Source organism: Paecilomyces variotii (genome assembly GCF_004022145.1).
Source record: "Paecilomyces variotii strain CBS 101075 chromosome Unknown C8Q69scaffold_11, whole genome shotgun sequence".
Lineage (NCBI taxonomy): Eukaryota > Fungi > Ascomycota > Eurotiomycetes > Eurotiales > Thermoascaceae > Paecilomyces > Paecilomyces variotii.
Genome location: NW_021167150.1, coordinates 403,951 through 430,957, shown reverse-complemented (window position 1 = coordinate 430,957; position 27,007 = coordinate 403,951). Strand labels below are relative to the sequence as shown.

The 27,007-nt window shown below is 46.4% G+C and overlaps 9 protein-coding genes across 9 annotated transcripts; 7 read left to right on the top strand and 2 right to left on the bottom strand.

Moving 5' to 3' along the window:
* Nucleotides 1-1,397: 1,397 nt before the first annotated feature.
* On the top strand, nucleotides 1,398-3,020 carry C8Q69DRAFT_530119 (fungal-specific transcription factor domain-containing protein; the record flags this gene model as incomplete). Its single annotated transcript, XM_028633722.1, has 5 exons — nucleotides 1,398-2,009; nucleotides 2,068-2,224; nucleotides 2,297-2,413; nucleotides 2,483-2,642; nucleotides 2,703-3,020. The coding sequence occupies 5 exons, from the start codon at nucleotides 1,401-1,403 to the stop codon at nucleotides 2,980-2,982; spliced, it is 1,323 nt and encodes a 440-aa protein (XP_028482574.1). The 3' UTR covers nucleotides 2,983-3,020.
* Nucleotides 3,021-4,219: 1,199 nt separating this feature from the next.
* Nucleotides 4,220-6,016, top strand: C8Q69DRAFT_476820 (FAD binding domain-containing protein). The gene is made up of 3 exons (XM_028631287.1): nucleotides 4,220-4,290; nucleotides 4,358-5,249; nucleotides 5,300-6,016. The coding sequence occupies exons 1-3, from the start codon at nucleotides 4,235-4,237 to the stop codon at nucleotides 5,936-5,938; spliced, it is 1,587 nt and encodes a 528-aa protein (XP_028482573.1). The 5' UTR covers nucleotides 4,220-4,234; the 3' UTR covers nucleotides 5,939-6,016.
* Nucleotides 6,017-6,778: 762 nt separating this feature from the next.
* C8Q69DRAFT_530117 (dehydrogenase with different specificitie) lies at nucleotides 6,779-7,635 on the top strand (the record flags this gene model as incomplete). The annotated part of the gene is made up of 1 exon (XM_028633721.1): nucleotides 6,779-7,635. Exon 1 carries the CDS (start codon nucleotides 6,831-6,833, stop codon nucleotides 7,632-7,634), a length of 804 nt encoding a protein of 267 aa, XP_028482572.1. The 5' UTR covers nucleotides 6,779-6,830.
* An 800-nt stretch (nucleotides 7,636-8,435) lies between these two features.
* On the top strand, nucleotides 8,436-10,980 carry C8Q69DRAFT_436651 (Alpha/Beta hydrolase protein; the record flags this gene model as incomplete). The annotated part of the gene is made up of 3 exons (XM_028628567.1): nucleotides 8,436-8,735; nucleotides 8,804-9,515; nucleotides 9,571-10,980. The coding sequence occupies 3 exons, from the start codon at nucleotides 8,436-8,438 to the stop codon at nucleotides 10,710-10,712; spliced, it is 2,154 nt and encodes a 717-aa protein (XP_028482571.1). The 3' UTR covers nucleotides 10,713-10,980.
* Nucleotides 10,981-11,176: 196 nt separating this feature from the next.
* On the bottom strand, nucleotides 11,177-12,929 carry C8Q69DRAFT_476816 (NmrA-like family protein). The gene is made up of 2 exons (XM_028631286.1): nucleotides 12,136-12,929; nucleotides 11,177-12,082 (listed from the first exon to the last, which is right to left on the bottom strand). The coding sequence occupies exons 1-2, from the start codon at nucleotides 12,427-12,429 to the stop codon at nucleotides 11,477-11,479; spliced, it is 900 nt and encodes a 299-aa protein (XP_028482570.1). The 5' UTR covers nucleotides 12,430-12,929; the 3' UTR covers nucleotides 11,177-11,476.
* A 1,552-nt stretch (nucleotides 12,930-14,481) lies between these two features.
* Nucleotides 14,482-15,344, top strand: C8Q69DRAFT_500769 (putative oxidoreductase; the record flags this gene model as incomplete). Its single annotated transcript, XM_028632351.1, has 2 exons — nucleotides 14,482-14,844; nucleotides 14,963-15,344. 2 exons carry the CDS (start codon nucleotides 14,482-14,484, stop codon nucleotides 15,335-15,337), a joined length of 738 nt encoding a protein of 245 aa, XP_028482569.1. The 3' UTR covers nucleotides 15,338-15,344.
* Nucleotides 15,345-15,793: 449 nt separating this feature from the next.
* Nucleotides 15,794-17,146, top strand: C8Q69DRAFT_476811 (RF-1 domain-containing protein). Its single transcript, XM_028631285.1, has 2 exons — nucleotides 15,794-16,386; nucleotides 16,661-17,146. Exons 1-2 carry the CDS (start codon nucleotides 16,204-16,206, stop codon nucleotides 16,979-16,981), a joined length of 504 nt encoding a protein of 167 aa, XP_028482568.1. The 5' UTR covers nucleotides 15,794-16,203; the 3' UTR covers nucleotides 16,982-17,146.
* On the bottom strand, nucleotides 17,147-20,814 carry C8Q69DRAFT_476810 (CAS/CSE protein). Its single transcript, XM_028631284.1, has 7 exons — nucleotides 20,546-20,814; nucleotides 20,175-20,485; nucleotides 19,951-20,121; nucleotides 18,488-19,895; nucleotides 18,134-18,437; nucleotides 17,899-18,078; nucleotides 17,147-17,840 (listed from the first exon to the last, which is right to left on the bottom strand). The coding sequence occupies exons 1-7, from the start codon at nucleotides 20,613-20,615 to the stop codon at nucleotides 17,393-17,395; spliced, it is 2,892 nt and encodes a 963-aa protein (XP_028482567.1). The 5' UTR covers nucleotides 20,616-20,814; the 3' UTR covers nucleotides 17,147-17,392.
* Nucleotides 20,815-20,994: 180 nt separating this feature from the next.
* C8Q69DRAFT_476807 (GTPase activating protein) lies at nucleotides 20,995-26,606 on the top strand. The gene is made up of 2 exons (XM_028631283.1): nucleotides 20,995-21,227; nucleotides 21,385-26,606. The coding sequence occupies exon 2, from the start codon at nucleotides 21,444-21,446 to the stop codon at nucleotides 26,139-26,141; it is 4,698 nt and encodes a 1,565-aa protein (XP_028482566.1). The 5' UTR covers nucleotides 20,995-21,227; nucleotides 21,385-21,443; the 3' UTR covers nucleotides 26,142-26,606.
* Nucleotides 26,607-27,007: the final 401 nt, after the last annotated feature.

The window sequence follows — 27,007 nt, the reverse complement described above, 5'->3', positions numbered from 1 at the left end:
AGGTCAATAATTACAACCACGACAATATTTTAACACGGATTTTGTATTTAATAAAATGTTCTCGAATAAATTCTGATTACTTATTTGAATATTGTTTGTCCTATAGTTCCTGAGGTAATAGAAGCATAGGAGTTTGGGATATGAGTTCCACACCGTAGCAAGATACTAATACCTCTCATATGAGGAGGCAAGGAACTACGACGCACCTCACTATCTTTGTATTCGAAGTCCTAGTCATGCATTATGAGATTTACAAACAAACAAACAAACAGGACTGTACGATATACTGTACTATGCGTCCGGCTTTCATATCAGAAATGGCGTGCTCTCCTTTTTTATCTCGCTAGCTGCTAGAGGCAAGTTGATGATATATCGAGCTTTGCTATGAAAGAAATGCCCCATTTTCTTTGAGATACAAGTGTTTCGCAAACAATGAGGTTTGTCTCTTACATACCGCACTTAGAGCTCAGGATACCGCAATACCTGTTGATTCGCTGTCTCGATTACCAAACTCTGGACCCGAAAATGCGGGGGCTTTAGAATCTGTCAGAGCCTAGCACGGAGTGTCTGAGACTACGTGCTCAGGCTAAGTATCCTGGTGACTTGGCTCTGTTCTTCACTGTTCAAACCTCGTCGTGTTAATCGTTGTTGCAAATCTAGTTATACGAATAGACCTGTCCATGGAACGCACCAACCTCTCCAACGGTCCTGCAGAAGACCAATTCTTCGATCTTCCTGAATTCGATATCGACAGCTTTACTGAAAACAATGAAGACCTCGGAAATGATGCCGTTTTCATATCTGCCTTAGCTTCTCTGCAGCCAGTTACGGGAATCAATGATGCCTGCATCACAACGATAGACAACTCTGCTACTGCTCCCGAACCCCAAGCAAGCAATGCAGACCAGCAGACTCAAATGCCTGAATCTCCATCCCCAGTTGTGAAGTCTAGTAGGGAAACAAAAAGGAAACGGTCTTCGATCGCGTGTAGAGCTTGTCACGACAAACGTGTCCGCTGTGATGCTGCCAGCCGTGGTTTGCCCTGTTCTAATTGCCGAGTGCGCTCAGCAGAATGCTCCTTTATTGACTCTAAGAGATACAGGTCCGTTTATGAATCTTACGTATGGTTTCGCCTTTTTAGACTGATCGCTAATTTTCCTGTGTTTGTTAGAGGTCGACATGGTCGTTTTGAAATATCGAAGAGAAACGGTACTCGAAGGACGCCTTCACAGCAGCACGTCGGGACACCATCACAACAAGTCACTAATGACAGTACGACGCCTCCTTACGAACCATTCGCTCGACCTCATATTGAAACCGTATCGAGAGGAGAAATTCGCTCAGGGAGTAACCCAAACGGAAGTGGCCGCTGCTCAAATAGCATGGCAGATTGTGGACAAATGGTACATATAGGAGAGTCTTCACTCTTTTTTTGGCTGCTTAGCGACCGACTGGATTCTAAGCAAGTACATCGAACAATCGAACTTGGGCTCAACGATATGGGTTATGTGACTTCTGAGATCACCGGCGACGACAAACGTCTAATTGAGTCTCAAAGGCTGGAGAAGTGCTTGCTTGACTCGTTCTGTCAGAACTTTCTTCCTCTTTATCCTATCTTGAATAAGGACAAGTTCATAAACAGATGGATCTCCGGTAAAGTTTCTCCATTGCTTAAACAAACCATATTTTTTATTGGGGCTCTCCATGCGCCAATATCGATCATTACAAACGCAGGGTTCTCTTCCCGACAGGATGCCACGGAGTATTTTTACCATAAGGCTAGGCACCTATATGATAATGATGTCGAATTGGACAGGGTCACGATTGTTCAATCCACATTTATGCTACAATTTCGGTTCGGACCTACTCCCAGTCACAGAGACTGTTTCTGGTGGGCGAGCATGGCTATCAGTGTGGCACAAACAATTGGAATGCATCGAAGCACGAGAAATACGACGATCTCCGCAGAAGATAGACGGCTATGGAAGAAGATCTGGTGGCTCCTTTTCGTAAACTATCCCCCAGTATCATTTATTTCTGACTACGTCTAGTGACTAACCTTTGTAGATTCGTGATCGTCAGCTCGCCCTCGGAATCGGAAAACCCCTAATGATCGACCTACGGGATTGCGACGTGGAGGAACTTACCAGGGACGATTTTATCGATGGCGAGTCTTCGTATACAGCATATTTTACGATTTCTATGTTGAGATTAGCTAAGATCGGTACAGCGCAATTTCATACCTCGGGCGTCTTGTCCAGTTCACATTGACTGGGGTAGCTAACAAACTTCACAGTGACTGATGTAGTCCGCTACAAATATTCACCAGTACCTTTGTCTAAGCGGCCACAGGAAGATGTGGAAGCTCAGATGCATTTGGAACTGCAAAATTGGCAAGCAGGGCTCGAGCCCTGTATGCAGTACAACAGAGATTTGAATCGGAATCGATTTAGTCTATTATTGTCTTTGACACATCACCAAGTCCTGCTACTTTTGCACCGACCAAGTCTCAATGATGCGAAGCATTCTGTCGACGAACGTGATTTTTCTACTCATTTGGCCTTTTATGCTGCGATTCAGATTTGCGATCTGGCCACCGACATATCGAACTTCTTCGAAGCCAACGAGTTTCCTATTTACGCGTGAGTCTGTCTTCCAATCTATGAAAGAAAAAAAAGGTGTTCTGACCTTTCCCTGTCAAGGGAGATGATTATCTTATCCGCTATGGTGTTTCATTCCGTTGAAACGCAATCAACATACGAAGAAGACCTGATCCACAGAAGGAAGCAAGCGTCTATTTCGTGCCTATTGGAATTGGATCGGATATTCTGTGCTATTCCCAGATACAAGCAATTCTTTGGGGATAAAATCGGCATATGGGAGAGACTGAACACTAAGGGTAAAGAAAATACTACGACTCGTGGCCTGGTTGGGCATAGTGAGTCTTCGGAGAAAGAAACTGGGCTTAACGGTCTGGTGTGACTAGATGAACTAATTCCTGAACAATATTTTGACATAACCACATCCTAGCATTAACTACTTTAGTACCTAGTAGAACTGCTTAGGAATGAAGGAATTGACGATAATGTCACAATTCTCTGTATTTGCTTTGCTGCACCGGACGGTCTAAGAGTGCAGTGAGAGTAGGTAGGAATTCGTTCCGATATGGATTTTCACGGTGGGCTTTGAAGCTCTATTTCTCCTGCAGTCAGAAAACTAGTGCACTGCTTCTATTTCCAGAATTGAAAGCAAATAATAACGGAATAAAAGCACATAGGATTCAACATACATTCTCCGAGTCGAACTTCTCAAAAATTGAAAAGGCTCGTTGATCTGCAGTGTCTTGCACGGGTAGCCATGCAACAGTTCCTTCATCTCGTCTGTAAACCTGGGCCGCTTCAAGAAGTGTTTTATGCACTTTTTCCACCATTTCTGGTGAATCTTTTGTATATAGATGAACAATGATAATCACGGACATTATTCAATGGTTGACGGAAGAAATAATGTAGAGAAGACAGCTATATGTCAAAGCTTGCGCATAAAAAAAAAACCAACGACACTGATTTTAGTGAGGCGCATGATATCTGATATTTAAAGTGAGTGCAAATATCTCTTCTTGACACATTGATCCATTTTTGTCGACCCTGAAAGATTCCTTGCAATGTGGACCGACCGGCAGAAGCAATACTTAGCCTGTGGGTAAGCAAACCTCGGGAGTACAATGCCTCTACCGTTAGAACAGCGGCTACGGCGCCGTAGCCGGGCAACTATCCGGACAGTTATTACGAATTAGACCTTTGTGTACATTTTTCAGGTGCGTTACAGACAATAGGTGGTCTTCGCCTAAACAATATGCCTGCAAAACTTCGGCTCATATCGCTTTTCGGTGGGCTGACTGAAGATTGAGTGGTTTCTCAGACTTGACTTCAGAGAAATAAAAGGGCACTATTAGAGCAAGGACTACGATTCAAGATCTTAAGAACTCAACTCTCTCGTGTTACCTTATTTTCTCTCTACTTTCCTCACATAGCAGAGTTGAGGCTTTCTTTTCTCGTCCTGGTCCTAGTCCCACAAAGCCAGTATCCGAGCCATGGCGCAAATTAGTACCACGACGAAGGGCTTGGAGGAGGTGGATGACAGAATAGACGCCTCAAAGCCAGCAGCTACAGATTTGATTCTGGATGGTTTTGATGCTTCCTCTATTCCATTTGAGAAGGAAGAATGGCCAGTCATAATGATGGGATCCAGCTTGGTTGGCATGATCATGGGCTTACTTCTGGGTCACTGGGGGTTTGTATTCTCAATATATCTGTATACATCATTGACATGAGAATTAACCTACGTTGTTTCCGCATAGGGTTAAAAGTACTTCCTTCGACCGCCATGCCACGATCCTGTCCCACCCACGTGCGACGGGTCTGAATTTCCGGACTTCAGAAATCCTTCGACAGATAAATTTGGAGAAGGTCTGTCAGGCAGAAAGCGTCCGTGAATTCGATATCGATTCCGGACTACTCGTTGTTGAAAAGCTCATCGGCGGTAAGGTAATCCAACAAGTCCAAGAACATGATCCTAAAAGAGATGCGGAGGTGACTCCGTCCAATTGGCTTTGGATGAATCAGGCCATGTTGGAACCTATCTTGCTGGAGTACGCACCCAGGTTTGGATACACCCCGCAGTACGAAACGAAAATAGTCCATTATGAAGAGAAAACAGATGGTGTCATTGTTGTCGTTCAAGAGCTCCGTACGCAGAAATACAAGAAATACAAGACACAATATCTTGTTGCTTGTGATGGCAATCGGAGCTCTACTCGCAGAAAAGAGGGTATTGAATTGAGCGGACATGGGATTCTCAGCAGCAGTCTCAATATCAGATTCAAAGCTGATATTAAACGACTCTTGGGATCACGCAGCCGACATGGAGTCATGTACATCACAACACCTCACATTACCGGTGCGTTCCGCCAGGAAAACCGTGGCGAAGGAGGACTCCTATGGATAAACAGTATCGATGGGAAAACAGAGTTTCCTCCCGGCTCCGTGACAGAGGAGGATGCCAAGCGCTATGTCAACGAGTGCGGTGGTTTTAGGGAGGGAGATATGGAGCTGTTGTCCTTTGCTCACTGGACACTGGCATCATACATAGCAGAAAGGTTTACGTCTAAAGGAGGTCGAGTTCTTCTTGCAGGAGATGCTGTTCATATAATGCCGCCGACAGGTGCACTCGGGGGAAATACCGGGATAAATGTAAGTGTTGCCCTGGTGGTCTCAAGGAATGCTCCTCCTGACGCTCACAGGATGCGCACAATCTTGCTTGGAAGTTGGCATATGTTATAACCGGGAGAGCGTCACCTTCGTTGTTGCGCAGTTATGAGGCGGAGCGAAAGCCCGTAGACGCTTTCGTTGTTGACCAAGCCACCCGTCGCTTCCGGAATCGGATCATGAACACGATACCTCGAGTACCAGAAGAACCATATTACACCGTCGAGTTTGGATGCCGCTATAATGCTGGAGCCATCATACCGGCAGAGTGCGATACATTTGACAAGGATTACGAAGATCCACATACACCTAGTGGCTCTGCAGGTTCTAGGTTTCCTCACATCCCCCTCGAGTGTCAAGGTGGGACACACATCTCGAGTCTCGACTTGATCAAGCAGAACTTTGTTCTCGTGGCTGCTGAAACTGCCTCTCCATGGCTCCTCGCTGCCAAGAATCTCAGTTTCCAGATTGACAGTTATGCTTTACACGAAACATCTCAGCCGTATCGTGACTATAGCGGAATGTTGAGAAACAAGGGTAGATTAGGTACGGGTATGGCGTTGCTCATTAGGCCTGATGGTTTCATTGCGTGGAAGGCCGAAGATACATCTTCTGGCCATAAAGAATTGCTGCGGAAAGCAATGGGGCGACTGCTGGGAAAAAGCATTCAGTGAATGTTATTTTTTTTTTTTTTTTTTGATCTGGCAAGTTGTTGGCATCTACCTGTTGTATCCTAAGGATCTTAAGCTTCAGTATATGCATTGATTACTGAGCATATGCTGAATGTTTTATTTGATATGGTAGTTCTTGGTTTCAATGAAAATAAGACCTATATCGCACAGAAGAAGTAGTTACAGCCTTCCTGAAAACCAAAAGAACGGACTATATCAAATGTATGAAATACCGAAGTCGCAGGCTAATCTTGAAATAAACCTTAAGAATCTTATAGTCTCATGGCAATAGCAAAGCATCTATTTGTAGCTCCCCCTTTTTTTCTTTTTTTCTTCTTTTCTTTTTTCTTTGCCGTCCATAAGTTTACAACCTTCAGTGTTGACTCGAATTCAAATTGTCCGATTGATTTCTTGAGCAGCCCTCTAAGTCGGCATATCTGACTTGAAGAGCGGGTTGTGCCTTCCTAACTTCATATGCACAAGCTATAGTTAGGGAGACTATTTTCGTTGAAAGGTGGATCAGAGACTATTACAAATATGAAGCTAACGCCGGAAGCATTATTTCAGGCTCCGGAGACCAACCGTTCTTTGCGTTACTATGGATAGCTCTTCGGCTATGGTTGATATAGGCAACGGTTATTCTCTACTTCCCAGTGCAATAATATCAAGGCATGACTGCCCAGCACGAAAGAGACGGTTAATAATGCGGCCCTTAGCCTTATAATATAGGCTACATGGTGTTTACTAATTATTAATACACATCCCACTAAGAATTGAAGTGACAACATAGCAGTTATGATATATCTGGCAGCTTGGCTGAACTAGAAACAGAAGTCAAGGTGACAAAAGAAAAAGCGAAAAGAATTGATACGGTGACTGGAACTATTCTGTTAAAATGAGTGAGATAAGGTTCAAATCTATCAACAAACTCGATGGCTCGTTTGTTCTCATCTTCGGGGGAACTAAGGGCATTGGACTCTCCGTTGCGGCGGCAGCCCTGGAACACGGAGCGTCCGTTTTTGTGACGAGTTCCCAGGAAGAAAACGTCCAGCGTGCGATAACTGAGCTGAAAACTACATATCATAGTAGTGAGTTCCATCATCGCATCTCTGGAGCCCCCTGCGATCTCGGCTCTTCCGACCAGCTGGAAGACAACCTGCGGAAACTGTTTGAACTGGCCTCGAGTGGATTACCAAATGAAAAGCGGCTTATCGACCATATTATCTTCACGGCTGGTGATACTCTCAAGGTTGTCCCTCTCAATGATTCGACACCTGCGTCGATTCTCAAGTCCGGTACTGTTCGCTTCCTTGCGCCATTGATTATAGGGAAGCTCGCTGCGAAATATATGCGTATTTCGAATCGATCCTCAATTACTCTTACTAGTGGATCCATGACTCGGCGACCTGAGGCAGACTGGACAGTCCTCGCAGCCTTCGCTTCCGGAACCGAGGGTATGCGATTTGGGCTATCTAAGGACTTGGCACCTATCCGAGTAAATGTTGTCGCGCCTGGTGTTGTGCAGACACCATTGCTGGCCAGGCTCCCTGAACAAGCGAAAGAAAACTGGAGGAAGACACTGCTGACAGGAGAATTGGGTTGGCCAGAGGATGTAGCAGAGGCCTACATCTATTCCATGAAGGATCGTTCTGCCACAGGAGCTCTGGTTGACAGCAGTGATGGAAGAATCTTCAACTAGGCAATCTAAAAGATGGCAGACACCTTACATGGACAATTGAATGTACATACGTTTCGTGCAAGCTCACTGAAGATTGGAATTGGAATTTCTTTACAAATCGTTCGAGTGCAATTCGATAAGAAAAACAAACCGTTTATTTCTGTATACGAACTACAACAGTCAATCCTCGGTAACATAGTTTATTGTAACGTTTGACTTGTGTCGCTCTAGACATAACAATAGTTGGAATAAGAATGTAGCAGGGATACCTCTTGAGACCTCCAGATAGCGGACTTGGTCTCCAACTAACTCGAAAATAAAAAAGACTATTCCTGTACATCTTGGTCAGCATAGGGAGATTATTACTGACAGCTAATACAGTATAGGGCGTTGCTGGTGGCTTACGAACTCAAGATAAATTGTACACATCTTCTACACGATTTCACCCAACTGAGAGAAGCGGCCAGAAAACCCAGCCCAAGAACCTGATCATGCTACTTCGTAAACGTGCGTAGGCGGTCAACGTCAGAGCAATCGGCTGAGTTTGCTCTGGTTATCAGCATAATGTTTCCGATCGGCAATGGTGTGCAAAAGGCTGTGTGAGTTGCCGAACATAGCCTAAGTGAAATGTCTCTACTTAGAGGTAGGTCAGAATCGTTGTATGCTATCTATCAAATTCGCAATTAAGAGCTGAGCAGACAATCTGTTAGTAGATAAACGCTCCTCCGACAATAACTAGGTACTCTCTCGGAAATCTGATTTTGCTATATCTCTTGTCTCTCTGTCAAACTCTGTGTTCTTCAGCAACTTATCTGTTTGAAAATGGCTTCATTCTCAACAGGTGTTTTTACCGATACAGTTGGGCTGTCATATAAATGTGGCGATCTATCCGGAACCACTTCTAGCCCGAACGGTCAATTTCAATACTATGATGGGGATGACATCTCCTTCTCTATCGGGTCCCTTCAGTTAGGTGTAGCTAAAGGACGGCAGAGACTGAGTGTCCTCGACTTGGTCGACAATCCTTCACTTAGCAATCCAAAACTTCTCAACAGGGCCGCCTTACTGTTCAGCCTTACTCCGTCGTTGGGTTTTGAGAAAGCCATACAAATAAATGATGACGTGAGTTACACACAATTACCAATTTATATCATCTCCGTCTTGATGCTTAATGATAGAATCTCCGGCAGATTCAACACACTGTCTCGAACTACGCTCATGAGATTAATCTCGATGCCGAAGACACAAGAGACGTGTACCAGGTCCTCCAGAAAATTGGTGCCGAAATTGGAATACCGGTCAAAAGCATACCACATGTTCGGAACCATCTTCGACGAGCTATCGCAGGATTCCGGGTCTTTCGTGACATCCAAATTCCTGTGAGAGATGGAAACTATGTCCTTGGAGATATATATTTGCCTCCGGAGGGAAGACTTCCAGCTTTGGTCAGTTCAACAGTCTACGGCAAACGAGTAGTGTATTCCGGGCCAAGACGCGATGATTACGACGAAGTAGCGGCTTTCGAAAAGGCAGAAGATGACTGGCATTCAACTTCTGCCGACACGCCCCTGCATATTCCGAACACAGGCCCTTGGTTTGGAACATGGACTAAACAGAGAGTTTATGAGACAATAGGGACGTTCAATACATTCTACTGGGTTCCACGAGGATATGCCATGGTTAAGATCGATCCTCGGGGGGTTTCACAAACACCAGGGACACGAGGTGTTCTCGTATCACCCCAAGAGTCGAGTGACATTAGTGATGTCGTAGAATGGGTTGCAAGACAACCATGGTGCACTGGAAATGTCGGCTTGGCCGGAAACTCGTACGGGGCCAATTGCCAATGGCCTTCTGCGGTGCGAAAACCGAAAGGACTCAGAGCTATTATTCCTTATGCAAGTGAGTTGACTCCCTCTTTTCCTTGTGTATGAAAATACTCACGTCGAGCTTGCAGCGGATGTTGACTTGTACCGGGATCTTGGATATGTCGGGGGTATCTCCGCGTGGAACTATCTCCGCCCCTGGAGTGATGGAATCAACGCCGCATCGCCCCGGTGGCCAGCAGCCGAGGATCTAGTGACTACCTTTGCCGGTCACCCTTTTTATGATGATTATTGGGAGAGATTGCAATGCGAGATTGAGGATATTGATATCCCGGTATTTATGGCAGCTGCTCAAATGCTCATCTTCCATCATCGAGGTCCTTACGAAGCATGGCGACGGGTTTCTTCCACAAACAAACATCTACAGATTGTTGATTCCAATTATTTCAGCTGGCCAAATGAGGTTGCGGCTCATAAGTTGCTGCGCTTCACTGAACGTTATCTGAAAGGACTAGACAACTATGACTTGGAGAAGGTCGGGATCCAAATGAGGATCGGCGACGGGAAATGGTATTGGCGAACTGAAGATGACTGGGAAATCCCCGGAACGAAATATATCGACTGGCATCTTTACCCTGATGGCAGTCTGAGGCCCGAAACACCGGTTGGGGCACCTGTTAAGGCACTTTCATATATGGCAGACATTGAACCTAAATCCGCAAAGGCAGGAGTGAGCTTCCTCTCCAAACCATTTGGAAAAGACATAGAATTGATTGGCCATTTTACCGCAACACTCAATATTTCATCGACATCACATGATGCCGATGTTGTTGTTTCACTGTGGGCGATAGATGAAAATGACCAGGTGGTGAAGTTTTGCACTGGGCCGAATCTTGAACCGCTCGCTTCTGGTCTCCTAAGGGCCAGTCATCGAGCGACAGATCCAGAGAAAAGCTTGCCTTGGAGACCTTGGCACACTCATTTGGAAAAGGATTATGCACCTCTACAACGGGAAGAGGTCTGTGAGGTGAATGTCGAAATTTGCCCAGTTGCAGCTCGAATCCGATCTGGTTGGCGGCTGAGAGTCGACATCCTTCCTTCGGAAGCCCAACCGGACATTCCATCTTACAGGCCACCCCCTCTGAGATCGTGGGCGAAAGAGTACCATGTCAATGCTATCAATACGCTGCACGTCGGAGGTGGCTATTCGAATTTTGTCCGGGTTCCTGTGGTTCCCTTGAAGGAAATCGGACCTCTAAACGAGGTTCCGTAAGTCACGGTTGAGGCAGGTTACTACGTAAGTGGAGAGAGGATTTCATGCGTTATAAATGAGCTTTTCTTACAGCCTTTCAATGAGTACGTGGGCCCTGTTTAACATTTCGATTCGATCCTAGCTAGCTGTTGTTAGATGTTCCGCATTTGATCGTAATTGGATTCTGACGGTATCGAATGATAAAAGATGTATATGTACTCAGGGTTAGAACTTATCGGCCGAGAAAAGCTGTATCAGTTGTTCTACCAACGATTAGTTCTTGCTTAAGAGGCACTTTTCTCTATTTACTATCAGATAATAAATACATGACCTTTCCTTAAAGACGTAGTTGTAGAAGAGCTACCTTTCTTAATATTTTCGGCTTGATAGTCCTAAAGAGGCTTTCTGACAAATATGCAAATTCACCAGTGGAGTACCTATTAGTAAATTTACTATTACTAGGTAGTGTCTTATTTTTAAAGTAGCTTGCATACTGGTAACTTTATTCTATGCGTATTACTATAGGCGGTAGACCAGTGAGCAGCCAGATATTTTAAGGCCGTATATTCTTAACTTCCAGAAGTCGAGTCTGACATAATAACAAGAGTAAATCATTCTTTGTCAGATTGATCAGTACTTTCCAGGAATATAATCTCAAGTTTTTGACTTCATGTCCTAGTTCATTGCAGTTCGAACTGTACGTATTTGAATATGACCGTGTTCTGAAGTCTTTTTACGGAATGAGAAACTCGGTAAACCGGCTCGTGACCACCTCGCTTTATTGCTTACACGTCCGGGTTCTGGCGAAAGAACTCATATAGGCTCGTCTGTCTGACGTTCGGAAATCGGGAAACATCCTTTGGTTCGTAATCCCAAGAGCGAGACGGGATGTGGTACTGGTAGCAATACCAGAGATACTTGGGCCAGTCCTTCTTCTCGTACATAGCTCTCCCTTGATCCAGCTTAGCCTTTGCATCATCCAATGTTCCCAAACAATTAAGCTTGGCTGTGATCCGGCCTTCCCTCGCCGCATTATATTCCTTGACAATGTCCTCTGGCGAAGCCTCAAAGCTCTGGACAAAGATATAGCCTCCGCTCGACGCGTCCGGAGCAGTGATAGCCTCGAGAACGTAATTGGCGATGTCATTCGTCGTTGTATACCGAGTGGGTTGCGTAGAAGGTCCATGAAAATTGAATGTTTTTGTTTTCGAGTCCCAATCGGCTGGGCTCTTCCTGAAATAGTACTCGGCAATCGCGCCAGTGAACATGTAAATTGGCTTTATGGTGGAGCTGATCTCGACGTGGTGAGCGAAAGCCCTGATGTCATCATAAATCTCATGTGTGCCGGGGGAACGTCTCCAGTCATAGTTCCAGGAGCTGGCATGGAACACCTAGAAGAGATCAGCAATTTGCAGCAGCAGATAGTGTCATCGATAAAGCGTACCTTGACTCCTGCGCGTTCCGCTGCCCTAAGGAGCAACATTTGTGATTCCATAAAGAGCTCCGGAAGGCCGGCAAAGGCACAGATTATCGCATCAATGCCATCCACTGCCCGATCCATTGCAGCAACATCATGATTGTTGGAAAGAGTCTCAAAACTTTCAAGCTGGTTGGAAATATCGTCAGGGAGTCTGTTGGCATTACGAGCCAGACCTCGGACTTTGTGACCACGTGCAAAGGCAGCCCTGGCACACGGAATGCCAACAAAGCCAGTGATTCCAGCAATTAGGATAAGCATCGTGGGTAATATGAATGATAGACGGAGTATATTTTCCCTACAAAACACTCATAATATGTCAGATATAGGCCGACTGTTGTAAACTTCGGCTTCTTTGTCGCATCAGTGCGCATGAGCAGCCGAGAAGGTTGGGGGAATTGGTGGAGGACTAACGTTGGTCTCTGCGAGCATCTATATTGTGATTCTTTTTGTGTCGCGAGAATCGTCCTTCGTTGGGCAAATGCGTGTTGCACGGGAAATACCATACAATTTGTACCTACTGTGGCGCCCAGGTCCGATCATTGACGGCAAACCGCCTGGTAAGTACTATACTTACATGCTATCCGCTCATGATGACAGAAAACGGACTTTGTAGGCCGACTTTAGGTCCGTAGCCGGATAATTCGAATCTGACGGGCTGAGCCTAAAACCGACGCCGACAATTTTCCTTGTCTAGAAGTTCTTACGGCCGTCAGAAAGAAAAAAAATCGGCTTTTCAAGTTTACCATGTCCGATCAGCATACTCCGTACTGTCTGAAAGAATAGACCTCTGAAGGTATACCTCTACGAGTCATACTACTACCATAGGTCGTATTATTAATATTAGATCAACAGTAGTGATCTTTTGAGTTATCTGGAGAGCCACGGAGTTCAAATACGACTTCTGCCAGGTACCTAGACCAAACTGCATTAATAAGTCTCAAGTCACTCATTTCGGCTCCTCAATGCGGAAGAAATATTATTCCAGTTACACCCGATTAGTCTAACAGTAAAAATATTAGCCCTTGGCTATTATGCATTATGCTTAGGCGCAAATTGATATAGCACTTCAGCAAGCGGTTGCCGCCAGCCTATAAAAGAGACTGAAAGAATCTACGTGAAACAAGATAATGCTAAGTTAAATTATAAGTATTTAGAATGTGATGCCATAAACTAAACGAGCATTTATAAAGGGACTAGGAAACGATGACTATTAGTTATGTCGTACTTAAGGGAACAAGGTTTCACGTATTGGAGGTTGGATGGCTCGAGTGTAACGAAGCATTCGTAGTCCGTGGCGGCAATATGAGCCTGAAAAGCACAGAGAATCAACTATTCATCAATAAGCGGCGTGAGCTACCCGTATACTGCATCTTAATCAAGTGCGACGCAAAAGCTACACAGTCAATAATGTGCACAGCATTGAAGTTGGCCAATCACGTTAACTAATAAGAAAAACACAAGACAAAAATAAGCTATTAGTATATTTACTTTCAAGGCTTGGCCCTGTTGCCTTAACCACCAATAGGCAATTATTTTTCCTAAACTGTGAAAAAAATAACCGCAGTTAAATTCTCAGAATATAATAACATGTAGGGTTGCACGTCTCAAAGTCATATACTAGAGGCAACTTAATAGCCAGAAACCAGACATACAGGCACATTATAATAACTTTATATCTAAATCTATAGGGTTAAGAAGCATATTGGGACTAGAGACACATTAATTTAGTTCATTAATGCGAGATTGTGATCCCAATTATTTTCCGAGACCGATCGGATCCGTCGAGTTCAGTGGGGTGGTTAGTACAGAGCTACGATATCTGCTTCGTAGTTTAACTTGCAGCTGTAACGCAGAAGACGTCTATTAACTAAATTATATCTACATGCAAACAATCATCAATGCATTAGTTAGCAGTAGTGGTGGTAACTTACCGGAGAAATAATTGGCTACTTTCCTAAATAGGAATATCTTTCGGCCGCAAGCGTTCCTCGGTGGAACTATATCTCGGAGAACTATTATTATAGAGCGTAGATTGAGCTTCTAGAAATCATTAGATTGAGGCATAATGCTCCTAGTTTTTGTGGACTAGTAGTATCGGAGACTTACCTTACCATTCATCCTATGCCTAGATCTAATGCGGTCTAGATATCATTGAATAGTTATCACAGTGGGGGACTTATGACAAATGGATTTCTTAATGATACAGATCGCATCGAACAGAGCCTCAGAAGAGAGATATATAAAGGGTCTGCACGGTCACCTCCTGAGGCGCGGAATAAATGGTATAGAAACGCATTATCGTTCGATACCATGAGTTTGGATGGCCTTGTGGTTCTCATAACCGGTGCTTCTAGAGGTATCGGCAGAGCTATAGCTCTGAAAGCAGCTGCAGATGGTGCCAAAGTCATTGTCAATTATTTGTCAGACGTCGAAGCGGCGGATTCGGTAGTCTCACAAATTGGAGCTGATCGGGCAGTGGCCGTCCAAGCCGATATTTCCAAGATCCAAGAAGTCGAGTATCTGGTTCATTCTGCAGTGTCTCGGTTCGGAAAGATTGATGTGCTCGTTCCAAATGCAGTGTACATGCCTGCGGGTGACATTGAGGCTCTTACTGAAGACCAATTTGATCGAACCTTTGGAGTCAATGTTAAAGGGCCCTGCTTTCTTGTGCAGGTATGTTCTGCTTGAATAAGTATCTGATGGCACATACAGAGCTTGCTATCGACCCTTCCAATTACTGCCCAATATAAGCATATTGATGGAAATGATACTGACTGACATGCCTTTCTAGAAAGCCATTCCACATATGCCGCCAGGAAGCACGATCATTTTTATTTCATCCGATCTGACCGATTTCAATACCCTACCGCCGCACTACCTACTTTATATTTCTACAAAGGCCACCTTGAACCAGATGGTGCGAGTTTTGGCACAAAACCTCGCACAGAAGAACATCCGGGTCAATGCAATCTCGCCAGGAGCTACAGAAACCGAGCAATTTTTGATCTACAATAGCAACGATGTCGTTCGCTCGCTAGCGGACCTTAGCCCGTTTAAAAGACTCGGAAAGCCAGATGAAATCGCCACAGCAGTTAGTCTATTGTGGCGCAAGGAAAGTGAATGGATTACAGGGCAGGTAGTGAGGGTAAATGGCGGTGCGACCTGAACGTGTGGGTTACTTTCTCTCTCCAACAATGAGTATCCAATGAGTACTCTTTTGTTACTATTATTAGAAATTTCTTTGCTATAGAGAAATAGAGTACATCAAGGTCTTAGTTACAATATTTACAGATCGGCTAATTAAGGAATTGGGGATCTAAATGCCGACATATTTCTTAAATCTTCAAAGTAAAGAGGCTGCACTTAGGTATAGTTGCGACCACAGATTTATTTATGCCAGATACCCGCGTCAAAGAATCATAAACACAACCCATAGTGTCTGTGGCACCGTTAATGCGTCTTTCATGCGCGTATAATCAGAAGAGCACAAGACTCTACTCCGTATTTACTCTGCTTCAGTTAAGTTAATGGCTATGGCAGCAGCGACAGCCACGTAGATCATATACTGGAATCGTCGCCTCGACGACTTCAAGTCAATCCGAGCAGTTGCTGCCCTTGACATGTCCTTATAACACTTTACTTGTCCCATGTAAGAAAGTACACTGCACAGCAGACAGCTTCGTCGAGAATGCTGCCATAAAGCCGTCCATCTAATCTCGCTGGTCGGACAACGTCAACGCCAAGACTTTCTGCAACACCCAAGCTTCTGTTGGAAATTCACAATATTGTACTGTACTGTACTTAGCGCAGCACATCATTCTCACCACGTTATGCACAACTTCTCGATCATGACTCCATTCTCATAGAACTTCAAACTCTTCACCATCCCGTACATAAATGTAGAATCTCGCTTGGCTTCCTGCGCGATCAACCAATTGTCCAGGAGAAAAAGTTCGGTGGAAAAGGGAAAGCCCTGACCTTTCCATAGGTACATCCTCTCACCCCAGGAACAACGAGCGGAGTTCTCCGGACATGCTTTCCACCATTCGATCTAGCCCTATGAAAAGGGCAATCAATACCTGCATCCGGTCCATCAGGCCGTTTTCATGCACGACACAGCTGCTGGGGAAGCCAATGCCGCCCAGACCTAAACTCGACGATGCTGATATCACGGGGACATATCTGAAGGGGACAGGGCCGGGTGGGCAGAAAATAGTATGTATGGAAAAAGATTTCTCCCCTTTTTGCTTTTGTACTTGGATTTAAAATTTCTATTTAATAATCCTTTCCATTTGGTGAATCTGGACTGGATTGGACACGATATGATTTACATGTCGCGTTATCCTTTCTGAAGTTGTTGTCATTTCCAGCCGTATTTTTTGATACACATGGACATCCAAATATTTATATTAGCCCCTGTTGTTGATGGCCATTTTCATTCTTTTTGTTTTCTTCATTTCTTTCCTTCTATACTAACGACCACGGACAGAACAAAACCAACTCGGCCGTCCAACTAATCCACAAACCCACCGGGATCGTGGTAAAGTCCCAAGCGACGCGCTCGCGTTCTCAGAACCAGAAGATCGCACGCCAGATCCTCGCTGAGAAAGTGGAGCAATTGGAAAAGGGGGAGCAGAGTCGCGCCGCCATCAAGGCCGAGCGCGAGCGGAAGAAGAAGGCGAGTAAGATGAAGAAGAGTCGGAGGAAGTATCGCACGTTGGAGGAAGAGAAGAAAAGGGAAGATAGTGAGGAAGGAGAGGGTGTGAATGAAGAGAAAGAGGGCGCTGGGGGACACGACGGAAGACTGTGAAGCGTTTCGTGAACTTTGCAGTGGAGTTTGGGAGTGTTCATGTATAAGAGACAGATGGACTGGTTCATTTTTTGAGTATATCAGGATTTACGGGTTTGCGATTTAACATCATGCATGGGACCTTTACAGTTTTCTACGGTGTAATATCATCAGCAGACAGCGAGAAATAACTTTTTGTCTTATTTTCGAATGCTCTCGGGACGATAGAACTTTGAGTGATGCCTAGTTTGGTCATTAAAGCATGTAAGTCCAGCCTCGCTCGATGCTTTTCCTCGGCGTGCTTGACATCGCAAAGAGGAGAAATCATCCGCCGCCCTCAAAATTCCACACAATACCGTATTCTCATAGCCCGTAAAAATGTAGACTGACAGTTTCAGATGGTCAACAAGGACCTACTCCTGCCAGGGAAGCTCATGCAGTCATGTAACTGAGAAGGACGGTCTTTGCCTGAGCGTTCAGTCGCTCCTCCACGAAGCCGGCAATGCGTCCGCCATGCTTCTGGTCCGCTTCCTTCAAATATTTGCCCACCCACGCCTTGAGATCCGCTCCGGTCTCAGGCCACGGGTCTCTCACCGGCGGTCGCACAGTGTTCAGCTGCGTGAATCCAACACCAAAGGCCATGTCATCCACGTCATTCTCCGCGATCATATCATCCTTGCTTATGGGAAGAGGGGGGAGTTCCAGGAGCTTGAGAAGTGCCTCGCAGGTGAAGCCCCATCCCTTCTTGTACCGATTTGCGAACGCTTCCGAGTTCGCCAACGTCTTCGTAAGCGACAGCACGGCCGTCTTCCGGTCTAGCGGGCGAGCAAGCTTCTGCGTCTCAGGAAGGATGACGTTCAAATAGATGGGCGTGAAAAGCCTGACAATGGTTAGTATAATGCTGAACAGATACATATAAAATTACGAGACACCCGTACTCAGCCTGCACTTTGTCGGTGACCTGGATGAAAAAGTCTGCGCTGTAGCCTTTGTCATCATGAGCAGAGATGAAATGGTAGAAACGGACGAATCGAATAGAGAGGTTCTCCGTTTTTGAGTTTTGCAGTCGTGTCAAAATGATCTGCATAATTGAGATGAAATATGGTTCTAGAGTGGTCCTGTCGATTTATTAGTATCCAATATTGAAAGAACATTATCTGCAGCAGCACTTACGGAGGGAAGGAAGCAACAACGGTCTCTAGTAGGTCAAATCCATAGCTTTCATTGGCCTTGGTAGAGATGAGCTTCTGGAAAATTCCGAGAACAGGCTCGATCTGGTTGTTTTGGATGATAAACTGGCTACCGCGAGGAATGATAGCAGACAGTAAGCGAACAAGAGCGGGGACATTTCCCTTTGACTCCCACATCACGGGCATGAGGATTGGAGCAATTAGATTCTGGTAATAGTCCGGAAGAGTTGCGGAACGGTTCGCTTCCAGCAGGGCAGCGAAAAGCTGGAAGACATAGGGCATAAATTCTGTGGACAGAGTAAGCACTTATACAAGAACAGTAGATCTTTAATCATACCTTGCACATCATTGGAAAGCACAGCCACGAATGGAGTATAAAGGGCCTGCTCCAGCTTGTCCGGGTTCGCGGGGGCAGCGAATCTGATAAAAGCGCCCAGTGCCTCGAAGTGATAGTAGTAAAACCTTGGGTTACTGGGATTGGCGCTGATGATCTGGGTGATGTTGATCAGATGCTGCAGGACAGTATCAGTGAGCGGGATGACGCCATCTCTGATCACAATCAGAACCCGCATGATGCATTTCATCAAAAACTCGTTTTCCTGCACCTTTTGAGGGGCCTGGTCTTTCTGGATCAGCTGGAATATGTGCTCAAGGAGATCCTTCGCCAACGGTGTGATAGAGCTCGGTGCGATTATCGGCTGCCCCTGAGCATCCGAGAGATATAGCGCTCTCTCAACTGCGATAGCGGCGTAAGTATAAACGACGTAGTTGGAAGAAGCAAGATGCTTGACCAACAAGGGCAACACCTCCTGCCACTGCTCCTTGGTAATGATACTTCTGAAGGAATACAGATACTTGATCGCATCCACCTTGAGGATAGGGTGGGCTCCGGTGTCTGCAACCAGGTCCGCCGCAAGGTGGTTCTGGAAGTAATCGGTAATGCTGACCAGGCGGTTGGTGATAGTAACTCCATGACTGGCCGTTGCAACTCCCTTGGCAGCAATGGCCGAATACAGGTAGGTAGATGTATCCTTTGACTTCCAGTTCGATGCAGGGTTCTTTGCATAGTCTGCGAGGTAGTGTTCTGTGTATTTGAGCACGACCTTGGTGACAGCCTCCTCGAACTTCTCAGCCAGCGTCCTAAGGAAATCGGTAGCGGCACGCCGTCTTGTTTCGCTGTCAGATCCCTCAAGATCTCTGCGGATGAATTCAATAGGCTCATCTTCGAACAATTCCTCGTCTGATTCTCTGAGGCTCACGTTAGGCAGGATGACCTTCTCGATAACTTGGCCAAGGGTCGCTTCATCCTGGAAGGCGGCCGCGTGTTCGGGCATCTTAGCAGTCGAGGTAAGGAACTGGAGAGCCTTGCTAACAAGGATGTCATATTTCGTCTCCTGTCCAATTGTGGTCAAGAGGTTCCAGGAGCTTCCTACAAACTGCTGGACGTGAGGACCGAACACGTCCAGGTATTTCTGCACATAGAGTGTAAGCGCCTCGAAGATACCAGCCTTGACGTATTCCAAAAGCCCAGAGTCCGCCTCATCGTCGGTGTGCAGCAAGGCATTGTCGTATGTGAGGTACTTTAGCAGAAGCGACGCGATCGCGGACAGGTGATCTTCAAACATCGGAGGCAAATCATGGCTGGATAGATCGTACAGCAGTTTGATCATCAGGTTAAGTTGGGTGAACCCCTGCGTAAGGTTTTCTTTGTTCGACTTGTTTTGCTCAATGTAGCCGTCCAGACCCTATGTCACAAGTCAATAAAATACCCCAGGCAAACGCCAACAAGCGCGGACTGACCTCAAAGAGCGCAAGATACGGGTTTCCAAATCTTTGCAAAACATGGTTGATCTCTGTGTACAGCTCATCTGACCGGAACAGAGGCCTCCATCTCTTGAAGATCGAGTGTGCAACTTGTAGAACGCCGTTGTTCACGGCAGGGTTGGTAGGATCGAGCCGAGAGACGAGATCCTGAGGACCAATTAGCAAAAGTTTCAGGAAATTTTGACTTCGGATTTCCGTACGTCAACCAGCGTGTCCCAGCGTTCCCAGAAATCACTGTCAGCAATCACGCTGACTGCTTCTCCCAGTTGAGTCTGGATTCCTGGTGGAACCGAGATCATCAGAGCAATCAGCTCCCGCTTAATGGTGGCCACCTCATCGAGCTGGAGCTTGTAGTTCCCATCTTCATCCGTCCAGTTCCTCTTGATAAAGTTCTTGAAGCACAGTGCGGCTGCAAGACGGGTGTTGTAAGGATAGGTGGCAGAGGCTGTGATTTGCAAAAGCGACAACGAGAAGCCTGGCTTCTTCTCCTCTTGACGAAGAGCAATCTCGGCTACAAGAGCAATTAGATGACCAATCAAACTCAAAGTGTAACTTTCCATGTCTTGCTTACCTTGCTTGTTCTGTCTGGGGTCTAAACTCGCCTCAAGAATCTGAGCGACAGCTCCCAGACCGTCAGCCATTTTGGGCGGAGGACGGAGTGGCTGACAGTCAACAAACAGGAGATAAGCACACTATTCAAGGAAGCTGGATGGTACTGCAGCTGAGAAACCTTTCTATCCTGTCCGCTCTGTGTCGAGCGCTGCTCCGTGTCTGCGTTGATGTCCTTGCCTTTTGGAATCCAGGCGAGAAGGTCGTAAATTTAGCTTGATTCCCTGTCAGGCAGTTTGTTTGGCGGGTCGGCGTTGCGATTTCTAGGCGGTGAGCCCATGGCGGGGTGATTCTGCCCATCACGTGATGGCATATCGGAGAAACGTGGTCCCGCCAGCCGATGCCGTTTTGGGCCGATCGTCTGGCCGTCAAGGTTCCCCGGATAGCGATAGATGGACCGTCAATAACTCTCTCTTTTGTTACGCGAGACTGACTCATCGCGTGCTGCCCGCCTATCCAGCTGTTGCATTTCATCCTCTCTCTGTTTCTGCGTTCTCTCCTGCCGCAGATTCCTGGAAGCAGACGTCAATACTTGGTCTGTGCTCTGCCGCACCTCATCCACCCCGTACAGTCAAGTACTCTACAGTTCCACATTACGCATACTCGCGGCAAACCGTTTCTATGCGGCTCTACGGTGCATGATTGTGAGCCATTCTCCGTCTTCTGTTTTCGTTACTATATAGTGGTCCAACCTGTCCGACCGTTCTGTACGGCTGTATTGGTGTCTCTGTCGGGGAAAACGACAGCTTCCTTCTTTAGATCGAGAAGAGTGATTGACCGCTAGCTCTGGGCACTCCACAGAAACAGTAAATCCTCTACGGATTCTCCATTCCCTCTATTCTCTTCGTCCAACGGGGCGCATGTCTTCTGACAATGAACGCCCAGCTCCTCAGCATAAATCATCTACCTCGAGTTTCGCCGACGTCTTCAAGACACTAGCTACAGGCCGTCAAAAATCGCTCTCGCCCGTATCACAGCAGCCCGACGGAAGTGAACTTCAACCACATGGGATCGATAGTCGACGAGGTAGCCGAGTCACATTCGGGTTTGAGTCAATGCATCGTGGTAGCATCATCTCCAATAACTCGGACCCTCCGAGTGCTCCCGACTTCGAGGTCTCACTGAGAAATCTGGAGCAGAGGCAGAATCCCACACTAGCTATTGATGAAGCTGAAAATGTTGCTCGCTCGCTGCAATGGTTCACTCCCGAACAGTCAATTGCTTTGTGGGAGGCCGCCTCGTATCTCATCCATAATGACGTCTCACCGGAGGCTAGAAAGAGTGGTTCAAGATTGTTGGAAGCAGTTGCAAATCGCCTTGATCTATCACCAGCCGGTAGACAGGCTCTTTTCGAATCTATCGCGCGGGAATCGGCTCCCGATGTCATTCCTGCTCGTATAAATGCTTTGACAGCGTTATCTGATCATGGAAGGAAACTTGATTTCGCTACTTGCTCCGTATTACCGGTCGTGTCATCCTGCATTGTTCCGCTGTACGATCATGTCGCGTCAGCTCGGGCGAAGGCCAGAAAAGGCAAGACTCCACGTTCTAACGGACTCGAACAAGATGAGGCACATTTCGGTGACCTGCTTCATTTCGTCGTCGATTTAATCACGTTACAACGCAGTCCTCCGACCCCAGAAGAAATAGAGGAGCTACTTGGAGCAGTTCTACTCGTCTGCAGGAGAACCAGTGTGGCCGCAGACATCAAGAACTCCCTTGCTATATTTGACGCCGTCATCCTCTATTCTGGGGTACCTGATGGAAGCTTCGTCCGATTGCTCGAGGTCCTCTGCAGTATCCATGCTTCCGTGAAGTCTTTATCTGGGCCGACATCGAGAGCTGTACGAAATCTTGCGAAATCACCGCGACAGAATGACATGGTCCAGACCCTGTATTCCTTTCTGAAGGAGGCCATGAGTAACCAAAGCCGGAATCTCAATGTTATCCGAGGAACAATATATGTCTTTACCGATCTGATCCGCGCTTACGGTCAGGAAGGGATGCCACAAATATCATTTCCTGAGCTGGTAAACTCCCTGCAGGTTGCCGTCCAGAGAGATGAAGGCCGTGTTGACGCGGACACCCTCGAACTCTGCTTGAGTATGCTGGAAGGCGAATTCATCCATGTTTCTTTGCAAGTGGAGAGTTGGTCTGACTTTATCGATCTCATCATCACATGCTCCCGCAGAATTATCGATAAGCCGGCTGAGACTTCTGAGATAGAGTCTCCCGATCGTCATATATCACCATCAAGAACTAGCACGCCAGATGACGTACGCTCTAATATCCTAGCCAATGTCGCGAGAATAACGGCCGCGTTGGGAGGTATGTGGGAGACTTTGAGCAGACAACAAAAGTTGGATACCGGACGCCTGTTCGAAGAACTTCATCAGCATCTCGAACAGCCGCAAGCTAATCTTCTCCTGGATCTTATGAAGACGGAACGACTCTGTTTTCCTGAGAATCCGGACTGGCTGTCCCATGCAAAGAACCTGATACAAGGGTTCATTCTACCTCGCGATAAGGCGCCTGACGTCCGTCTCAACTCTCTTGATATATTGAAAGCCGCCTTTTTGAACCAAGATGGATTTAACCTTTTCAAATCTGAGGGTCTACTTGAAACTCTACTGCAGGACTTCTCCGGCGAGGACGACCTGCAATATCTAGACTCTCTGGTTTCATTTCTCGTGGACCTTTCGGCTTTGAGTGATAGTGATACCTTCCAGCTCCTCGTGGATACTCTCAGCTCTCCTATGAGCAAAGATCCAAAGAGAGAGAGCATATCTGCGCCCGTTCCACTAGAGCCTGGTTCTCGTCGTTCGTCCGCGGTTAACTTGGAGCCGTCTATGTCGAATGCGTGCACGGTTGGACTCGTTCGCATTTTCCTGCGAAATTTGCATAAGTCGTCCTCCAGGACGTCTATCTTGTTCGAAGCTCTTCTGGAAGTTGCCAGATCACCTGGAAGGCCGACGGACTCCCGATTAACAGCATTGAAGCTGCTATTCAGACTCCGCTGTGACTCCTCAGGATCTGTTATTGTTATCTCGCCCTCCGAAAATGATTTCCTCGTTGCAGTCCTTTGTCGAACTGTCGATGTCGGATCGAAGGCTCAAAGCATACTCGATGACAGTTCAAGCGAGCGCAGTTCAAGGACTGAGGAGGCACTTGGCCATGCAGCGAGGGTCTCGATGAAGGAACAATCCACGTCGGTTCTATCCAAATCGTCCAAGTTCCGTACTTTGAGGTGGACACCTCCCGCTTGGACCTATGCAGGACCGAAAGGCCTTCCAGAGGAGCCTCCAACTTCTGCCAGCCCTTACGCCTATGCCTTTCTAGCTCCCGACGATTCCACTATGTCGGAGGCGGAAGTTGAGCAAAAGACAGTTCTGAAAGTGAATATGTGGCTGGAGACCATTATTGCACTCTTGCAACGTGAAGCGGACTGGGACGTATATAGCTACATCCTTGCTCACCTCGGACAACAATTAAGCAATAAAGATTTCTTCAGCAATGCCACGCCTCAGATAAAGTTGCTGCGCAGCGTGCTCTGCGATCACATCAAAAATGAGTCCTTCCACGAGCCGCCGAGCTGGACAGGAGTCAAAAAGGCCGATGTTGCCGTGTGCATTTTCGATTCCTTGTCCATACTAATCAGCTATCATGAACATTTTGCCAAGAGTGAGGAAGACGACCTCGTTCGGGCATTCATGATGGGCATTATTGGCTCATGGGATGGAACGTCTCGCGGATGTATTCATGCCCTATCAGTGTGTTGTCATGAAATTCCTCTCTCTGTGACCAAGTCGCTGCATGCTATCCTTGACAAAATGTCAAAAGTAATCACGATGTCTAATATCGCGGTCCACATTCTGGAATTCTTGGCGCTGCTTGCAAGGTTGCCCGACGTGTATGTCAACCTTCGAGAGGAGGAGATTCGCACAGTCTTCGGTATCTGTGTTCGCTTCTTGCAGACATCTAGAGAGCAGCGATATAAAGCATCCGAGTCGCCAACCTCACGGAATAATTCGATTTCGGGTCGACTCAGCGGTGGCTTGCGGGAGCTGGCCTCGGCGCAGTCGGAGACTACCGATGTACCACGGCAGGACGATGTCTCGCAATATGTCTACACGCTGACCTATCACGTTATGATCTTCTGGTTTTTATCTCTCAAGCTTCAGGACCGCTCAAAGCACGCTAATTGGATCACCAGTCGACTCATCTTCATGGATGAAACGGGCAAAGAAGTTGTCGAGGAGCAAAGCCAGGTGTTTATCGACTTAATGCAGCGAGTAACATATTCCGACCTAGGAGATACTGTTCCATTCGAAACGTTCCCGCCGTCTCCAACAGATGGCCCCGTAACGAAGAAATCGTGGATTGTGGGGATGAGCATTGTCACCATTGAAACGGCAGGAGTGTCCGGTCTGACGCAAATCACCAAGCGGCAAGCTTCAGGGACAACTTATGCAGTCTATCAGCAGCGAACTGCACCAGTGCTTCCACACCAGGTCCCTTCAACATCCGATTCTCACTTAACCGATCCATCAACGCGAACAGCCATTTTGCCGAATCATGTTATGCTACAGATGACGACAACCGCTTTCCCGATGCCGAGAGTCATGCAACCAATTCCACTTCCAGATGATGATATGACACGTCGAGCGATAAATTCTTTTGACCGCAATGATATTGTCGATGGTCACAAGATTGGTGTGGTCTACATTGACAAGAATCAAACGACTGAAGCTGAGATTCTTGCAAACTCTAGCGGTAGTCCCGATTATGAGCACTTCCTATCAGGCCTGGGTACAAAAGTACAGCTGAGGGGTGCCCAGTTCAACCTTCAGGGTCTTCATCCTGACATTGATGGAGAATATACATATGCATGGCGCGACCGCGTCACAGAGATCGTCTACCACGTTGCGACCATGATGCCAACTGATCTCGAAGCTGATCCCGCCTGCGTGAACAAAAAGCGACACATCGGAAACGATTTCGTCAACATCATCTTCAATCGATCAAACTTGCCCTTCGACTTTGAAACTATACCATCGCAGTTCAACTTCGTCAATATCGTCATCAGCCCCGTTTCCCGTATTGCGGACCATGATGCAATTCATGAGACGCCGGACTTTGACAAATATTTTTATCTTGTGAGAGTGATGTGTAAGCCTGGTTTCCCAGAATTGACGCCTGCTGCAATTCCCAAAGTCATTTCGGGGAAGAACCTCGCTGCGTTTGTCCGAATCCTCGCACTCAATGCCTCGGTCTTCTCGCTTGTCTGGAATCGAGAAGGCGGTGAACATGTATCCTCGTGGAAGAATCGACTGCGTGAAATCAAGAGACTTCGCGAACGTATCTCTGCTCAACTATTGCAAAATGCAGATAATACTGAAGGGCCCTATCCTGGGCATCGCCGCAACACAAAGCCGAATCTGTTCTCTGACGAGGTTCAGGACCGACCTATTGTGCAAACAGATGCTGCTACCGATTGGAACATCGCGGCGGAAAACAACACCTTTCAAAACTTGGACTTCTCTCGTTGGAGTCGTTGAAACGACCCGCGGGATCATCTGGTCTCATGACCCAACTCGTCTCTCTGATTCTCCTTGGGCAGGTCAATCGACCAGCTATCTACTGACGATCGTTATGATTTTGACGTTACTGTACCAACTTGATGGACTTGTCGGCGATAGCTATGTAATATGTGCCAATACCCCCCAAAAGTTATGTGATTTATTGTGAGGTTTCTCTACTTTTATACGAAAGAAAAAAATGCAATCTGTATTTCCTCTTCGTCTCTTTCCATAATCTATCGGTGATGGGATCCAAAAAGTGTATACCAAACAGAGTTTCCAAGCAATCTCTGTCAAGAATCAGTCTTAAACTTCTAGTTACTATCTAGTCCTCGGAATGGCGTTGGGATCGACGACTTTTTCTTCCCCCCTCCTTACAGTGTACTTACTCTCCCATATCTATATAATCACAAAAAAATCTAACCACGAGAAGAAAAGGCCAGAGCAAATAATGTTGTTCAATTGGTACTGCATTTTGATTTAAGTAGGATTTCTATAGATTTAGACACTCTCGATGGTTCGAAGAGAAGGAAATCAAGAATACATTGTGCATATCACGTCCTGTAAGTACCGTGTATCATCAGGTCTACTCGAGCTGGCCTTTGTCCATTGGACTATCAGATCTTATTATTTACACTAGTCCATAGGCCAGTTAGTAGCAAAGCATGCTTTTATGTCTTTAGGTCTCGGGTCTTGGTCTTCATCCTTTTTATTTTATTTTTTCTATTTATTTTCTGCACAAAGTGCAAAATGAATGAAAACGGTAACTAGTTAAGATCGGATATATTATCATATAGCGCACGAGCGACAAAGGTAGGTAGGATGAGAGCTAATAAGCATACATG

Excerpts from the sequence above, each read along its gene's own strand:
- C8Q69DRAFT_476810 (XM_028631284.1), bottom strand. The coding sequence starts at position 20,615 with ATGGCTGACGGTCTGGGAGCTGTCGCTCAGATTCTTGAGGCGAGTTTA. Across the intron at positions 20,122-20,174 it reads GCTGGGACACGCTGGTTGAC|GATCTCGTCTCTCGGCTCGA; the intron begins GTACGGAAATCC and ends ATTGGTCCTCAG. Across the intron at positions 19,896-19,950 it reads CGTATCTTGCGCTCTTTGAG|GGTCTGGACGGCTACATTGA; the intron begins GTCAGTCCGCGC and ends CTTGTGACATAG.
- C8Q69DRAFT_476816 (XM_028631286.1), bottom strand. The coding sequence starts at position 12,429 with ATGCTTATCCTAATTGCTGGAATCACTGGCTTTGTTGGCATTCCGTGT. Across the intron at positions 12,083-12,135 it reads CGGAACGCGCAGGAGTCAAG|GTGTTCCATGCCAGCTCCTG; the intron begins GTACGCTTTATC and ends GATCTCTTCTAG.
- C8Q69DRAFT_476820 (XM_028631287.1), top strand. The coding sequence starts at position 4,235 with ATGATGGGATCCAGCTTGGTTGGCATGATCATGGGCTTACTTCTGGGT. Across the intron at positions 4,291-4,357 it reads TTACTTCTGGGTCACTGGGG|GGTTAAAAGTACTTCCTTCG; the intron begins GTTTGTATTCTC and ends GTTTCCGCATAG. Across the intron at positions 5,250-5,299 it reads GGGGAAATACCGGGATAAAT|GATGCGCACAATCTTGCTTG; the intron begins GTAAGTGTTGCC and ends TGACGCTCACAG.
- C8Q69DRAFT_476811 (XM_028631285.1), top strand. The coding sequence starts at position 16,204 with ATGCTTTCCACCATTCGATCTAGCCCTATGAAAAGGGCAATCAATACC. Across the intron at positions 16,387-16,660 it reads GGCCGGGTGGGCAGAAAATA|AACAAAACCAACTCGGCCGT; the intron begins GTATGTATGGAA and ends GACCACGGACAG.
- C8Q69DRAFT_476807 (XM_028631283.1), top strand. The coding sequence starts at position 21,444 with ATGTCTTCTGACAATGAACGCCCAGCTCCTCAGCATAAATCATCTACC.